At 56.8% G+C, this 17,218-nt stretch overlaps 1 protein-coding gene across 1 annotated transcript in view; it reads right to left on the reverse strand.

The window, feature by feature from the left end:
• Positions 1-17,218, reverse strand: part of CAPN2 (calpain 2) — a 40,584-nt gene that overhangs the window by 18,093 nt on the left and 5,273 nt on the right. The window contains exon 3 of the mRNA XM_044267439.1: positions 593-711. Coding sequence (XP_044123374.1) covers positions 593-711 — 119 coding nt within the window. The remainder of the gene's footprint in view (positions 1-592; positions 712-17,218) is intronic.

Genomic DNA, 17,218 nt, shown 5'->3' on the forward strand with positions numbered 1-17,218 from the left:
CCTGCTCTACCTCCTTCCTTGCCTGTTCTGAGAGGCTTCCTACTGCTATCCAGAACAGCACGGTCCTAAGGGTCTGATACACTTGGCCGAGCATGGGGACCTATTCCAGCCTCTGGGACCTGTTCCTAACTCCTAGGACTTGTCCTTGGCTCCCCTCCCACAAGGAACTCTTCTAGCCCCCAGGTCCTGTTCTTACCCCTGAGGACCTGTCCTTGGTCTCCAGGACCTGTCTTTACCCCCAGGACCTGTTCTGGTCTTTTTGGCCTATCTTTACCCCCCAGATCCTGTCCGTAGCCTCCAGGATATGTCCTAGCTCCCAGGACCTGTTCTAGTCTCCAGGAACTGCCCTTAGCACTCCCACTTAGGACCTGTTCTTACCACCCCCTAGGAACTCTTTTAGCCCTCTGGTCCTGTCCTTGGCCTCCCCGGTGCTGTCCTTACCCTCCAAGAACTGTCTACAGCCCTCCAGGTCCTGTCCTTCTTCCCTAAGACCTGTCCTTCCCCCACGCCCGGTCCTATCCCTGGCCCCCCAGGACCCGTCTGTAGTGCCCCAGGACCCACTGGGGAGAAGCCTACAAGGACATCACGTCACCTGGAAGTGGAAAATCCCCGCATAGCTCTCCTGGAAGCTCTGGTTTAGGGGCACAACGCGAGCCAGGACCTCTTCATTCAAGGTGAGGGAGGCAATGGCTGCCAGGAGCCAGCAGTCACCTGTGAACACAGCACACAGCTCCAAGCAGGGGCCTCACCCTGTCCAGCCCTGGGAGCTTGAAGCTGAGGATGGGGTGAACGCAGGTGAATACAGAGCCCCTGCGTGATGGGCAGGTTGTAGGGCTGGGTGACATCCTTAGTGCAGAGGTGACCTGGACGGAGGCAGGAGGACTCACTCGTGGGAAGACATGAGCCAGCCACCTGCCTGGCCCACGGAGGACACAGCAGGAGCCCTAGAGTGATGGGGTACCCACGCTTCTGGGGGCACAGGGCATACAGGTGAGCTCAGGTGAGCTAGGGGCGGGACATGCAGTGGCACGGATGGGACATGGTCGGCGGGAGGAGGGCACAGAGGCCACCAGTGGGTCCCACACAGCCTGTCCTGCGCATCCCGCATGGGTCAGAAAAGGCTCCTGGCCGGACTGCCCTCCAGGGGTGAGGGCACATGGACAGTCACTTCTAGGGGGTGGGAGGGTACCGTGCTGGGGCACAAGGACCAGGAGGGTCGGATAGGCCCCTCCCTGAGCCGCCGTGCCCCCTGCGGCTCAGGGACGGCCCAGCTGTCGCGGGAGCACGTGTGTGAAGTGGGTAAAGCACTCACACGCCCACGGGAGGTGCTCTGCACGCAAGCACCGTGACTGTCTTCAGTGCTCGGCAGTGAGCCGAGGACGGGGCTCGGGAAGGTGCTACTGAAGGTCACTAAGCGCCTCTGGATTCCGGTCGACTACTTTGTGTCCTGACGGGTGATGTGTGTGCGGCTCTCAGAGGCCTGGGCCGGGCAGCTCTGCTCTCCCCATCTGGAACCCGACACAGGCAAACCAATTCCCTGGCTCCCTCACCGGGTGGGCGCAGTGGCGCTGGGCATGCAGGTGTGGCTTTCCGGCTCGCCTCCGGGAAGCCCTGCGTGCCTCCGAGACTCTCGCCGCTCTGCATGCTCCGTCCATGAGGCTTCAGTGGCGCAGACCCTGCCCCAGTTCCAGACGTGCGCCTGTGGTTTCCCAAGTATCACATTTCCCAGCCTGTTGTGGTCAGCCCGGAGAAGGTTCTGTGGCCCAGCCACAGCACGTGAGGTGCCACGAGAGCTATATGGGGGCTTTGGCAGGAGTGAACAGGTGCTCTACTGCTGGGGAAGGGCAGCCTGCCTGGGAAAGGGCACACCTTGGAGGAAGAGGGGCTGGGAGACGGAAGGGGTTTAGAAACCAGGTCTTGCAGGCATCGCTGGAGACCCTGAATCAAGCCGCACCTGCAGCCTGATCTGCCTTGGACTCTTCTGCCATGCGATGCAATGACCTCAGTCTTCCTGAGCTTCAGGGCAGCGTGGGCAGCAGCCCTCACTGGCGGAGACCCTCAGATGTGCGGGCTACTCTCCTGGGAGCTTCCGGTCATTACCTCATCTCTTCCTCCCAGTGCTCCGTGAGGAACATGAACGTGTCTGCGTCAGAGTGGAGCAGGACATGGCTGGGGAGGTTAAATGTGCTGCCAACGATTAAACAGCTGTAACTGAGACTTTAAAAGGTGTGGTGTTTCAGTCCATCAGATCTCGGAGACAACCTTTTGGGTCAAGTAGGCCTTGACATGAACCAAACTGGAGACCCCTGGCGTGTTCAGAGTATGGAGCTTGCAGAGAAATCTGGTGGTGGGAGACTTTAGTTCTCACGGGGTAGGAGGCGAGCAGCACCCACTGGGGGCAAGGAAGTCTTCCCAGAGGGGCTTCCCCGTGCTGAGCCCACACTGCTGCCTGGTCAGTAAAGCAAGCTTTGGCCATTTCTGAGCATTGTGCTCTCCCACGTGGACCGTGTCCCACTGTCCCCACCTGGAGCGCAAACCCACCATGTGTCCACTGTTCTGGACTCATGAGATCCCCTTTCCAGTCCTCTCCTTGTCCCCTGACCTCAGCTCCTCCCATGGCTTCGGTCCTTCTCTGGAAGCCTGGAGGTGTTTGTGATTCTTATTTTTCTTGAGTAGACTTGAGATTTTTCTGGGCCCTTTGGGCCTGTCAACACGTGGAGCACGACAGGCTTGCGGACAGAGTGGGTCAAGCATAGGACCCCAGAGGCAGAGTCCTGAAGCCAGAACCCCACTCCTGCCATGCAGCCCCTGGGAAGAGCGGCTGCAGCAGGTCCCTCCAACCCCTCCTGGTTGGGTCTCCCCGGGTCCCAGGAGCCCATGCTTTGACATGACACACGTGTGTCTGGCTCTGTGGCCTCAGACGTCACGGCAGTTCCCAGATGGGCCCAAGTGCAGGAGGGACCGGCTTCTTATTTATCCTGGGCCATCCATCTAGGTCAGCGCTGGCTCCACACCAAGCTCAGATGACCACTCCCCACCAGGCCCAGAGGGTCTCGCCACAGCCTGGCAATCAGGGGCTGTGTTCCATGCCTCCTGGTTTTCTTTCTTCCAGTACCCCCTGGCCAGCTGGGGGGAACAAGGCCCCTGCACCTCCTGCCTCATGCAGAGCTATCCCAACCTAACAGGTGTCCTCCAAAAGGGCACGTCATCCTAGAATGCCTTCTAGGTGACAGCACGGTGGCTTTAAGTGGTCGAGTCACCTGCTTGAGGTCACGTGTCCTGCGAGGCGCTGCGCAGGGGCAGAACCCTGGTATGCCCTCGGTGGCAGCAGGCAGCCAGCGTGCGAGATACCGCTCAGCAGTGTGCAAAGAGCACGCTGCCCGGTTCTCTGCAAAACTTACGACATGATCACCCTTGCTGTCGTCACCTTTCTGTGGGGAAGCAATGGAAGCTCGGAGAGCACGCAGACCAGTGGTGACCCGGTCTCACAAGCAAATCCTCTAAATCAAATCCTGGGCTTTGTTTAAAAACCGAACCTTGCTAGAGATTTCTTTTGGTCAAGGAGCGTCTGATTCCTTCGACAAAGCAGAGACCCCACTAGGACTATCCTAGTGCAGTCCAAGTTTAAAACTGAGCGGTGATGCACCGGCAGGCTTAGAGGCCTCTGGAAGAGCATGCGGGTGTCTGATAAGCTCAAAGTGTCGGGAACCCTGTTTTATGCTCAAATTCCTAACTGTCTGCCTCCGAGGGTCCATCTCTTTTCCCTACTTCCCCGTGCACGGGAGTTTTCTCGGTATCAGGGACGAGAACAGTGACATCGTGGGGATTCATGATGTGTCAGGCCCCCCACGTCATCCTCCCGTTTCGTCACAGAGCAGCAACCAGCCTGGCCTCCCTAGGTTCCTTGGTTATGCCCTTACTTATGGTAAGAAAAACAGCTTAATATCAGTTATTCTAAGTGAATATCTTTATTTTACGTACGTTGGCCGTGGTCACAACAGAGCACAGGCGGCCTAGGGAGGCTGGTGGCCTCCCGAAGTCCCTGTAACGAGCCACCATCATGGGGTCTGAGCAAAGCTTTTCACGTGTGACCCACATGGTCTCCTTTGCAAACAGGTGCCCATTTCCAAGGCATCTAATTCACAGGATGTTGTCGTGGGGACTTCTGTCCTTGGGAGGGGACCTGACTGTTTCTGTGTCTGGCTGCACGGCAGCTCACGAGCACCCTGCTTGCCGCCTGGATGCCACGTCCGCATGCCATGGCCCCCCACCTCCCGGAAACCCGTCCCACAACCTCCTGCTGCAGTCTTGGATCCTCCGTCCTCCCCATCATGGTCAGCCTCTCCCTTCCCCCAAATGACTCACAACCGCCCTTCTCCTCTGGACGGTTCCAAAGGGACATGGGTGGAGCCTCCCCCAGCAGAGGCTGTGTGGGTCAGCAGCATCGGGATCTGTGTACAACCAGCTGACTGCTTCGGGACAGGTGAGACGGCAACGCACCCGGCCGCCGCCCTACTGCTTTAGTCTCGGGAAAGCCCGTGAGGGTGTCTTTCAGTGACAAGGACTGTCCGGCAAAGCTGCCACACAGACAGGCTTGGCAAGATGCAGGTGTGTAGTGCCATAGGTTTTTAAATTACCTGCCTGCAAGAGAGAGGTGAGGGTGGGCGGCCATCCAGACCACGAGGGACTGTCCCTGAGCGACACGTCACAGAGCCCCTGCGGGTGCAGAGTCCACTTACACTCAGTCACCACGGATGACCTCATCTTCACTTAAGTCCATCTGTCTCAGAGCAGAGACGACGGTCGTGGGGACCTGCATGCCTCCCCACGTCCAGTGCACAATCTTCATCCTGCCCTCTGTCCCGGAGCTGGCCTCCCTGGACCAAACTGTGGGCTCCCAGCGCCTCTGCCTGCTGGCGGGTTCGGCCAGCGGGGGCCCTGGGGAGCACAGGAAGGGAGGAGGGTGTGGTGAGAGTATTTCTTCCTGGGCATGGCTTGAGCTGTGCCCCTTGACCCCGGGCACTGCTCCCTCGAGGTGGCGTCTGGGCATGACCCATTTATGCTCAGCTCTTGAGTCCTGACACCAGCACCATCTCCTAAATCAGGGCCTTTCCTACCAGGGATCAGGTGATACTTCCTCACCGGGTCACAGAGGGCTTTGAACACACAGTGTGTATGGCCAACAGTGTTCGAGGCTTGGCTGACTGCGGTCTATCCCTCAACAGCTGTGCCCCTTAGCTAACTCCAAGGGCAACACCCTGCATGGAGAAGCTCAGATAATCATTTACCCCATTTAAAACAGGGCTCAGATTCTTGGCTAGAAAAAGTCATCCTCGTAAAACTGCCACTTCCTCTTAAGTCAGTCTGTAAACTTTAGGTACTCCCAACAAAAATGGTAAAATGATCTTTTCAATTTGGAACTTAGCTTATGCAAAATTTATAAGGAAAAATTAAATATCAAGCATAGAAGAAAGTCTAGAAGGGAAGGAAGTCTACCTCTATTAGGTATTAAAACAGGCATAAAGCCACAATAATTAAAACAGTACAGAACTTTTACGCGAGAATACAGATACGTGACACAGAACAGAAAGTTCAGGAATCATTCTAAATGTAGGAATTTAGTGCAGATACAATATTCATATGTAGGATTGGAACAGTGGAAGGGCCATCTAGAAAAAAAATCAAGTTCTAGCTCATCTTGTCACAGGGATAAATTCTAAGTGGAATAATGTTTGTAATTAAGCATTTAACATTATATTCCTTAAGTATATACTCTAATATATTATTTACATAATCTTACATAAATATGGTAAATCTAGCCATTTGTTTTATTTTTGATTGCCTATTTATGCCATATATCTTAATGGTATCTTAATATGTTAAAATTATGATAACATTATAAATACAATATTTTTATACACCCACAGACATTCTGCAAAAGACAATGGAGAATTCCAATATAATGTGACTGGAGACAGGCTATTGAATTGTAATCCAGAAGCCATAAGCCTTTTGAATAATAAACTTAGTTACATTAAAGAAAAAAAAAGTTTATATGCTAAAAAAATCACGATTAACAAAATCAAACAAAGAATAATAAGGAAAAATACTCAGATCCTAAACATCATGTATAAACTTCTCTAGTAAATAAATGACATCTCCATAGAAAAATGGACAAAGATATAAGCAGCTCATGAAAAAGGGAAAAACCAATGCCTTAAGCACATTAAGTGGCTCCTGGCCGGCTCAGTCAGGAGCACACGGCTTTCAATCTTAGGGTTGTGAGTCTGAGCCCTAAGTTGGGGGTAGAGAGTACTTAAAAAAATTTTTTTAAACCCCAAACTTCCAAAGGTACTCACCCTCACTCATCATAAGAGAAAACAAAGTGGAACTACGCTGCACCATTTCTACCTTTCAGATGGCAAAGAACGAGATGTGGGGTCCCCAGAGCAGCGGTGGGAGACCCACTCTCATGAGCACCGAGAGACAACAGGGAACGCACACCCCCAAGATGCTGGGGCCAGGAGTCGGCCCTACAGACGCACTCACGAGAGCAACAGAGGGATGACATGGTTATTTCCCGGAGCCCCGCTGTAGCTAAGTGTCCGTCCACAGGTAACCGGGGGAACAAATCAGGGGCACCTCCACGACGCGACTACGGCAGCCAAAGAACGGAGCGAAGATGTTCCCTGCCGACCCAGCCTGACTGCCAAGCGGTGCTCAGAGAAACGGAGCCCACGGCACACAAGAGTACATAGGGTATGCCGAAAGGAAAAAACAAAAATGGGAGAAAACTTGGGGGGAGCATTGTAGTGGCCCTTTTTTGACTCCTGTCTTCATCCACTGAAGCTCTTATGGATAATTTTTTATGTGGTTATCTTTCGACTATGGTTTTATTACCACCAACCCTAGATTACTGGCCTCCCTAGGTTCCTTGGTTATGCCCTTACTTACGGTAAGAAAAATAGCTTAATATCAGTTATTCTAAGTGAACATCTTTATTTTACGTATGGTGCCCATCAGAATCGGTCTATCGCCAGTAAGAACAGCGCATGGACTCAGTCGCTCCTCTGACCCCCCGCGTGTGTTCAGTAGAAACGAGCTCCTCGAGAAGTTAACAGCTACCCCTCGAGAAGGGGTTTCTCTGGTCAAGGGAGTGTCCACGGGAATGCAAAGCTACGCAGGTCAAGAGCGCAGGCTTCCCAGCAAGGATCTGTGATCGCTTTGTACGGAGGGCGGCACAATGCGCACACTTTCCACTCACTGGACGCTGGAACCTTCCACATACTTGGGGAGGGTGCACCTGGGGCTGCCCCCCACCCCCCAGGCAGGGTCTCCTGCAGCTGGGCTGCTCAGAACCAGATCTTCCCTGGGAGATGAGTGAGGCTCCTCTCTGGCCATCCAGCCTTGGCCCTAAATGCAGGGACCTCTTCTGGCAGCCGAGGGCCTTCTGACACCATCTGTGCCTCTTCCTGTCCCTAAATTCTGAGACCCTTTTCTTTCTGGATTGTCTTTTCTTTAGAACCCATAGTTTTTCTCTACAAGACATGGTTTTATTGGATGCACTGAGGGCGGGGGGTCAGCCCCACTGAGGTGAGACACAGTAAATTCTAGCACATTCTGTCTACTTTGCCCGAAGCTGACTCCCCTGTCCAGCACCCAGACTCAGGCAGAGACAAGGGTCGGAGCTGGGTCACTACAGGTCCTTGAGCGCCTGGGCTGCTGGCCATGCCCGTCATTACAGGAGCAGACCAGGGGTTCCTGAAACACCCACTCAATGTCTGACTACAGGCTCCAGACTGGCTGGTCCCACATCCGGGCTCCTGCCCACCACACCTCCCGCTGAACTCCTGCCCCTCCAGTCTGTTCTGGAAGACACTCAACTGGTACAGGCCTGAGAGGCTGGGGGCGGGGTGGGGGGAGATTTTCTGCCCTGCTTCCTATCCTGAAAGTCCACCCGGGTACCCCAACAGCCACACGCTCAGTCAAGCAGGAGCTACCTAGGGGAGCTTGGATCCCCCTTTTTCTGAAACTCCACACTGCATCTCGACTTAATTCCCAGAGCAGAACACGGAGTTGTCACCGCACGCTGAGACCAGACCTGGAGTGGAAACTCTGGAGAGCTTCTGAGAACCTGAACCCGGGGTCGGGGACAGCTAGGAGGCCTGCATTCTAGACACTGCCCAGGGGTGGGGGTCCAGGGCCAAGACCAACTGGCCCTATCTTTCACTTAGGTCGGCAAGGAGACCCCGTTCCCCCCGAGCGGAGACCTCAGGATCCCTGCAAGGGACGTGCCCACTGGTGGCTATGTGCGTGCCTGTTTCTTCCAAGAACTGCCCTCCCTGGGCCCACAGCCTGCTCGGAAGCCCTGCCCTCTCCCTCCCGCATGCCTGGACACACTTGTGGAGACTCCATCCTCTCTGGTTCTGGGCTCCTGGCTGCCCACTTTGTCCCCTTTGACTGGGTTCAGCCCCTAGGGATCGCCCTTCCTGCACACCTGCCTCCCCGGGGCCACACTGTCCCAGGCGCCTCTCTGCCAGCACGGAGCTGTGAGCACAGGAAGCAGCACAGGCAGGGCGCTAAGACCTGGGTTTTGGATCCTGATCCTGCTGGTGCTGTGTGAGCGTGGACAGGTTTCTGAACTGCTCTGACTGCACGTTTGCTCAGCTGTTGAAGGGGGGGCGGGGGGCATCAGAAGGCTGTTAGGATCCGATGCAAAAGGGAAACTGGTTCCCTGGATGGGCTTCAGAGATGTGGAACCTTCTGTCCAAACTCTGCGTGAAGGTGAACGTATGTGTTTTTCTAGGGAAGGAGTCGGGACAAAGCTGGGACCCAGGACAGGTGAGGTCTCGGGCCACAGTGTGGGGTCCCAAAAGGGAAGAGAGCTGAAAAAGGGGGCATGTAAGGAGAGGGAGACACCCAGGGGAGGACAGGGTGCTGCGGGCCCTCACAGAACACAAAGGCAAGAGGGTTCTTTAAGGGCATAAGCACCCGGCGTGCCCCCTGTAGGGGAATGACCACCTTCTCCCTGTGTGTCTCACTGTGGGTTTCTGCACGGAATTTTTACCTATGAATCTTGTGTCTAAGGCAGAGAGAGTTCACGTATTAATTTATTCATTTATCCGACGACTACAGAGTGACACTCTCTCGGCCCCCACCTGCCCTGCCAGGCACCTCTTGTGCTCACGGGCCCCAGGGAATCCACTCCGAGTCCAGACCTGCCCCCTCTTCTGACTTGTTTGGGAAAAGGGGGATTGGGCTGCATTTTGGGGTCTTCAGGCACAGACACCTTGCCCTCTGGGCTACCCTGACCAAGGTTTGAGTGTCTCCGGCTAGACTCACCCCTCTTGGCTCCAGCTGACCTGGAGCACACGGGGCATGCACAGCCTTCCCCGCACAGCACTCCCGGGCGGCCTGATGAATGCCTCCTTGAAAGCCCAGAGCCCTCTTCTGAAAAGGCGAATTCCAACGGAACCATGTCAGTAAATTTCCAGGGCTGTGTTCCTGGCCTCTGTGTGTGCCCTGAAGGTCATGTCTGTGCAGGGGGCGGGGTCACCTGGGGCCACCGCAGGGAGAGGGACAGGGCTGGTTTCCTAATATTTGTGGCCGCTGGGGATTTATCCAAACAGCGAGCACAGTGGTAGCTGCTGTGTGCGTGCTCCCACCGTCAGGGGTTCCTTCTACCAATAGGAAAGTGAGGCGGAGAATCCAGGAGACGCTGGGCTTCCGTCTCCCCCCCAAGGACAGTGCGGCTGCTTGCGGCGGGTCCCAGAACACAAGATCCTTTAGGGCAGGGCCCGTGTCACTGCGGAGCACATGTCCCTGACTCGAGGCACACACAGCGTGCACACACTTCAAGCACACACGCTGAAGAAGTGCAGACAACACACTGCCCAAGGCCGGCCCTACCGCCTCCTGGAAGCCCTCTGAGCTTTGGCAACCCCCATTGTTGCTTCTCTTGGGGCCTTCGGCCTGACATGCCCCTGTCCCCCATGAGAGCCTCTGAGCATCCCCTCCTTGCAGAACTTTGGCGGACAGGGACACGATCTCTTCTTCCTCTCCTCTGCTCTCTCCTGCCTTGTTTGCTCCTTCTCCCCTCCATACCTGGTGTGCGGGCTCCAGATGAAACTGGCTCTTGCTCTCAGGCACATGTACAACAGTGTGGGGACAGGTAGGGAACCAGGATCACAGGTGGCGGTGAGTCCTAGGCTTCAAGTCTGAACAGGGTGGGGGGCTGCAGGAGGTGGGTGGTAAGAGAGGATGGGCTAGGAGGGTGGGGACGGGGGAGGTGGGCTTGAACTGGTTCTGAGGAGCAGGTGGTGGGGAGGCGCCCTTGAAGGGCTAGGGAAGGGTGGGTGGGGACACTTGCGCAGTGCAGGGGTGGCTCAGTTCCAGAGAAGCAGGGAGCAGGCACAGGTGGGACATGGCTCCGAGTGAGGGGAAGGTGAAGTGAAGAGTAGATTGGACCAGATTCTCCCAGTTCAGAGAAGGTGCTGTCTCAGCCTCTCCCTTTTTGCACCAGACCCTCCAGGCCAAATAATATGCTTACACTTTCCAGAAGGGGCCACTTCCCATTGGAAAGTGCCAACCCTGACTGGGCAACTTGCCTTCCACCTCCTTCCTTTGTCAGCATCAGGGACTCAGTCCCAGCCTTTGGGGGGTGGGCCCCTCTTAACCCTTTGCCTTCCCCCTGCCCTGTCCCCAGACTGCACCAATGAGCCCGGCCAGCTCAGTGCCTGGCTAGCCTGCATACTGGGGTTCCCGGAGAACCCAGGCACCCAACCACGACAGTCTAGTGTCCGAGAAGCCTTGGGTCTCCACTGGTGAAGGACAAGGTCATTATTCCAAGGCGGGGAATACAGCATCTTCCAGAAATGGCAGCCACAGTATTTCTGGGGTCACGTGCTCTTCGAAAACCTGGGCTGGCCTCTGAGCATCTTAGTGGATAGGGTTCAGCAGAAGGGGAGCCACGAGACCCCTGAAGCTAGGTCATCAAAGATGAGGCAGCTTCCTGGGGTCTCTCTCGGGACGAACGCCCAGAAGTTCGGCTTACTTGAGGCCTCTGTGGAAGAGAACCCCGGAGGCCCCGCTGACCCAGCCTCCAGCCCAGATGCCAAGCATGTGGGCGAGGGGTCTTCCGGTGACCCCACCCAGTGGCTGAAAGTGCAGGAGGGGCCCTGAATCACAGGGCTAACCCCAGTCATCCTTCAAACCCATGAAAATGAACAGGAACATCCTGTTGTTTCGAGTCACTCATGTTGGGGGTGGGTTACGACGCTAGATAAAGGGGTAGCGAGATAGGGACCTGCCGGGAATCCGCTGTCCCGAGATCTGGCCAGGAAGACCTGCCTGCTGACTGTGATGGCCTGACCCGCTTTTGTGGGGAGGGGGTGCCAGCAAGACGGCGGCCGGCACGGAGATGGCAGTGTGGGGACCGTGCCCAAGGTGCCCAGACACACTGCCGTCGCTGGGGAACCTCGGGCCCCGAGACGCAGTCCACACGGCAGCCGCAGGAGGGGAGCACCTCCAAGAAGCAGGGGCAGCCACTCTTCGGCTGCAACACCTCCGGGGGAGGGGAAGGGCCGAGCCCCTCCCACAGGTTCAAACATCCCAGCAATGCCCTGGTTCCTCCCAACTGTTGTGGGGGGCAGTCAGGAGCCTTGTCAACCTGCCCTTCATTTACCACCACGGCTCCCTCCTCCAGGCTCCCTCTGACCTCCCCACCCTCCCCAAGGCACCCCGGATGGGATGGTCCCTGGTTTCCCACCTAGGGCACTTTGCCACCAATTCCCCCATCCCAGGGCATTCTGGCCGTGTCTGGAGACATTTCTGACGGTCGAGTCCGGGTGGAGCTGGTGCATGTAGTGGCCAGGGGCCAGGAAAGCCCAGCCTGTTCTACAGCACGGAGGGTGGAAGGCCCTGTCCTGGGTCCAGTCCCGCTGGCCCTGGTCTTATGTCTTCGTGAAGCTACATAAGTTCCAAAGAGACCAGATGCTAAGGCTGTTTTTGGCCACATCTGACCCTGGTTTTGGAAGGGAGGGGACAGAAGCCCCGAGGGGCCAACCTGGGGCCACCCGTGGGAGCTGCTGAGGAGGGACTTCCCTAAAGGACGTGCACAGCCTGCCTGCCCCCTGGCAGGTGAGATGGTGGCTGGGGAGTCCCAGTGGGTGTCCCTCCCATGACACTTTCATGCCCCGTAGCACCAGCCCAGAGGAGGGTACCCCCAAACCACAATGCCCCTACACCCAGTCACTGCTCATTTACACTGTTGACTGTGGGGGATGGGCCCCACCCCTCCCTGGCAAACACAAGCCTCCTTCCATGAGACAGTGGCATCGAATAATCTAGATCACATGTCCCTGCCCCTCCCGTCCCCTGTCCCCTGTCGGAGGGGGCCCTACAAGGAAGTAGGGAGCTGAGAATGTGAGCCGTGTGGTTCCCGCCCTGACTCTGAACTTGCCTGGAACAATGGATGCTGGGAAGGGAGTCCCTGCCCCACTGCTGAGACTGGGTTGCCTGGGGCCCAGACCAGGAGGAAGCCACCTGATGCTGGTTTCAGCTATGTTCCCCAGCTTCCGGGACTGGGGCTTAGTCCAACCCACATCCTTTCTGCCCCGACCCCTGCTCCCTTCATCCACCCTCCAGGAGGAGTCGCCAAACTCCTGAGTCCCTGGAGGCATCCCCAGGGTTGAACTGTGGACAAAACCCTGCTGATTGGGGTGGGGGGGCAGCCAGGTACAGGAGACCCCAGGACAAAGTGTCCCAACAAGAATGAGTTTTTCACTCTAATCCAGACCCAGAGACAGAGAAATCGAGTCATGAAGTTCCCCACCCCAGTGGGAAAGGGAGGACACAAGCCTCACCTTTGCTCCCACAGCCCGGGGAGGTGGGGAGCTCCGGCTGAAGGCGCACTATAGGCAGAGCGTGGGCCCCGTGGATGGGGCCTAGAAGACAGCACGGTGCCCCCTGAGCTCTTCTCTGAACACCACCTCCTGTACCTCTCCACAACCTTGGGGGCTGCAGAGGGCAAAGCCCAGAGCCCAGCCGGGCAGGTATGAGCGCTGGCACCGCACCTACGCCCACGCCACTGGCCTCCCCAGGCCCCATCTGACCCGCCCGCAGGAAGGGAGCCGCCAACCTGCAACTACCAAGCCCCTCCCACTCGCCCGGAGCCGCACAGGTGCGTCCAGTCTCAGCCTCAGCCCTGCCGCAGGTGCCTCTTCTCCCCAGTTCGAGGATGAGGCAACTGGAGCCTTGGGAGGATGGTGATCCGCCCAAAGCGAAGAGCCACGCACTGCAGAGCCATGGCCACGCTCTGCCTGATGGATCCCCACGTCCTCACTCTGGACCCTGCCGTTCACAGGTGCTCACGGACGCATGTGCCCAATCTGGCTTCGGGGGAGACACACAGGCCTGCAGGGACCATCTAACCGCAGAGAGTGAGGGACGGGAGGTTGGAGCCCAGTGAGCCGTGGTCTGCAGCACCGCCCCATGTGGCTGGCACAGACCACTTCCGTCCTGGTTAACTGCACAGCTGCTGGCCCGGCTCATGGTGTGAACCACCCTCCTCCCGGGGCTCCACCCCCCCACACTGCTGCAGGCCAGTGCCTCGCCAGGCCCCCCTGTGGCTAACACTGCTGGGGGGTGATCTGAGCAGGGCTACCCAGACCTTGGAGCAAAGACACAAGTTGACCCCCTTGGGGGGTGGGTGGGGGGTACAGGAGGACTGTGGGGGTCTGCCAGCAGAGAGTACCATATTTTGGACTCACAAAATGTCAGAAGTAGTGGGACCTTAGGAAACTGATCCAACTCTCATGTCAGAGGCAGACAGCAGAGTCCAGAGGGTTGAGGCCTGGCTCTTGGCCCAGGGAGCACCTGAGAAGTGAAAGTCACAAGGGGATCAGAGGCCGGTAGGGAGCGGGGGGCCCCCATAAACTTCTGGGCACCCTGGGGGCTTCAGATGCAGATGTATGCAATGACGGGGGGCTTCTTTTGGGGGAGAATTCCTGCTGCCTCTGCTCTCTGGGGTCGGGAGGTCAGGAACACTGCTGTATACCAGCCAGGGCCAGCCGGGGCAGGAACAGGGGCCTGGGGGAACATAGCGGCGTTAGCGCTCCAGCGGTCCCAGCTTCTGCGACGGTCTTAGGAACAACAGGAAGGGAGCAGGGAGCACGGCGGCAGCCTTGGGGGAGCAAAGCCGTGGAGGAGTATTTATAACTGGAAGGGAGGCTGGGAGGAAATGAGTCACAGCCACCACCCATCTGCTCCGGGACCTGGAGAGGCCCCAGTGGGGCACTGATGATGGGGTTGGCCGCGAGGCGACGGTTGCAAAGAGAAGAGAATGTATTTACTTTCTCCACCAAACCAGCGGCCACTTAATTTTTAGTCACAACTCGCATATACCCAAACAGAGGGGCATCCTACAAGAACCATAACATGCAAGGGGCGTGGGAAACTGCCGCAGTCCAGAAGGGCCCAGGCAGACGCAACAGCCAGACATTATGTGGTCCCTGAGGAGGGTCCTGGAGCAGCGCCAAGACACCAGTAACCGCTGAGGAAACCTTGAGGGTGCTGTGTGGGTGCTGGGTCATGAATGGTAACAAGCCCCCAAGCTCGGCGAGACGGGAGATCTGGGTGTGGGGTGGTTGGGGGGGTCTCTGTACCATCCTCTCTGTCCTTCCATAAATCTAAGACCGTACCACAAAACAAAGGCTGTTAACATTTGCAAAAGGCAACTACTATAAAAATGACTTCTTAAAAAATTATACTGTAAATCATCCCAAAATTATTCACAGGGGTGCCTATGTGGCTCAGTTGGCTAAGTGTCCCTGACTCTTGGTTTTGGTTCATGTTGTGATCTCAGGGTCGCGTGATTGAGCCCCGTGGGGGGCTCCACACTCAGTGCGGCATCTGCTGGGGATTCTCCCTCTCCCTCTGCCCCTCTCCCGTGCTTGTGTGTGTATGTGCACGCGTGCACGCACTCTCTAATAAATAAATCTTTAAAAAAATATAAAAATATATAAAAATTATTTAAAACACTTATTAGTAGCTAAGTTTCGGGGGAGTCAACTTACATGTGGACTTTCAGCCGTGCAGGGCGTCAGCACCCCCTGACCCCCTTGCGGCTCCAGGGTCAATTATAGTGTCATTATTCCCATTTATGGAAGGGGAAACTGAGTCTCGGACAGCTTGGGTAACCTGCCCAAGGTCCCCCAAGCTAGTAAGCAGTGGAGGGAGCAGGTGCTTCTCCAGTGGGCTGGGCTGTGGAAAGCACAGCTATAGCCATCACCCCCCATTAGGTGCTCTGGGAACCTAGGTGCCTTTTGGGGGTGGAGGCCCCACGAGGGGGCCTGGAGGACATGCTCCAGATGACAGTGACATGGGGTGGTGCCTTTCAAGGGCTATGACAGCTGCTGGCAGCTTTGAACCCTTCCCTGGGGGCCTAGGATGGGGAGGCGGAGAGCCAGGGGAGAGGGGAGAGAGCTGTGGGGGTCAGTGGGGGGGCTGTGGGGACTCTGGGAGCACTGGAGAAAGCTCGGCAGAGGAGTTCAGCTCCTGGATTTCCCGGGCCCCTGGGGGCGGTAGTGCCTGGGAAGAGCAGGTTACTGCCAGAGAGACCAGAGCCTACTTAGCTGCTCACTGTAGGGGCAATTCTGCAAGCCCGGCATGAACGACCTTGTTGGGGTTTTTGGCTGCAGCCCTGGGAGAGGGGGATGGTTTGGGGATGGCCTACTGATGGGCAGCCCCATGGGAGTGGCAGACTCCCGGAAACGTAGAAGTCCACGGACGGCACCCTCTGGGGTCCCTGCTGAGCCAAGCACGTGTCTGGGCAAAGAGTGAATTCTGCTCTGAGAACGTCACCTCCCGGTCCCCGTGACACAGTCACAGCATCAGGACAGCTTGGAGGAGGGCAGAAAGACCTACAACTGGATCCACTTCTCTCCTTAGTGCGTTTCAGCTGTGCGGCGGTCTCTATATCCGCAGCCGCACTGCTGGGGCTGTCTTCTGGTCTGCGTGGGGGTGAAGGGGTTTACAGCAGAGCTGGGGTGACCGCCTGCAGCAGGACACACAGAAGTGGGTGTGACAGCAGACTGTCACCGCTGCCGACCGTCGGGCCACATTCCACGCTGGAGCACATGGCCTGGGCTCCATGGCAGGCCGGAGGAACGACTCTAGAACAGCCAAATGCCTTGTCTGATCGATGACTTGCCCACAGTCTAGGAGCTGAGCCCACGTTGCCACTCTGCTCCTGTGGCCAGGTGCTGTGGCCACAGCACCCTGTTCCCAATGCTTCTGAGCCTGCTGGGACTGGCAACAGTCACCACCCCACACCCAAAGGCCAGAGTCAGGGTGAGAGTTCGGATAACCATGTTTCCCAGATGGCCATCGAATCAGGAGACTCAGAAAGGAAAGGCCAAAGAGGGCAAGTGGCCTTAGGTGTTAGAGACCAAAAACGGAGGAATTAATTCTACAAGAGCTGATCACACCTGACCTTGTTTCTATCTGACCCAGTGCAGATCTCGGGAATTTTGCCCCTGGAATGTAAGGCCCACCCCTCTCCTCTCCTCTCAGAGAGGCCTCAAGAGGGCTTAAACACTCCACTTGCTACTTTTGCTACCTGACTCTTGAGATGTCATAACCCTTGGAAGCAGATGTTTGGGCCACGTGCGGGGTCCAGTCCAGGTATGACAGATCCTCCAAGTCCCCGGGGCTGCCCCAGGCCTCTGTCAGTTCCCAAGGACCCCTGGGCATCTAGTCTATCGTTTGTGGAGTAGAGGGAAGGAAACAGGGTGTGCAGGAGGGTGTTCTCTGCAGGTAATACATTCTTACATTCTGTACTCCGGAATCTCAGGAATCCACACACAGAGGCTGGGCTCAGGCCAGCGGTCATGTTCCCTGAGAGGCATTTCCTGTGGGGCTCCCCGAGTCACACAGTCACACAGCTGCCCTGACGTCCCTTGGCGACCAAGACTCTCCAGCCCCTTCTGCAATCATAGCCCAGGGGCTGAGGACACAGGCCCTGGAGTCTGGCTGTGCATGTCTGTGTGCCTGACCCCCAGTTCCGATGTCACTTCTGGGACCTCAGTGTCCTCATCGATAGGAATAATCACAGCACTGCCGGGATTCTGCCATCACAGCTTAGTGTTGGGGGCAGAGCGTTCACTCCACAGGCACGAGTGGGTATGACTCTGAGTATTGGAACCTGTGCCAGGTGGGC

This window comes from Neovison vison, chromosome 10, assembly GCF_020171115.1.
Source record: "Neovison vison isolate M4711 chromosome 10, ASM_NN_V1, whole genome shotgun sequence".
Taxonomy (NCBI): domain Eukaryota; kingdom Metazoa; phylum Chordata; class Mammalia; order Carnivora; family Mustelidae; genus Neogale; species Neogale vison.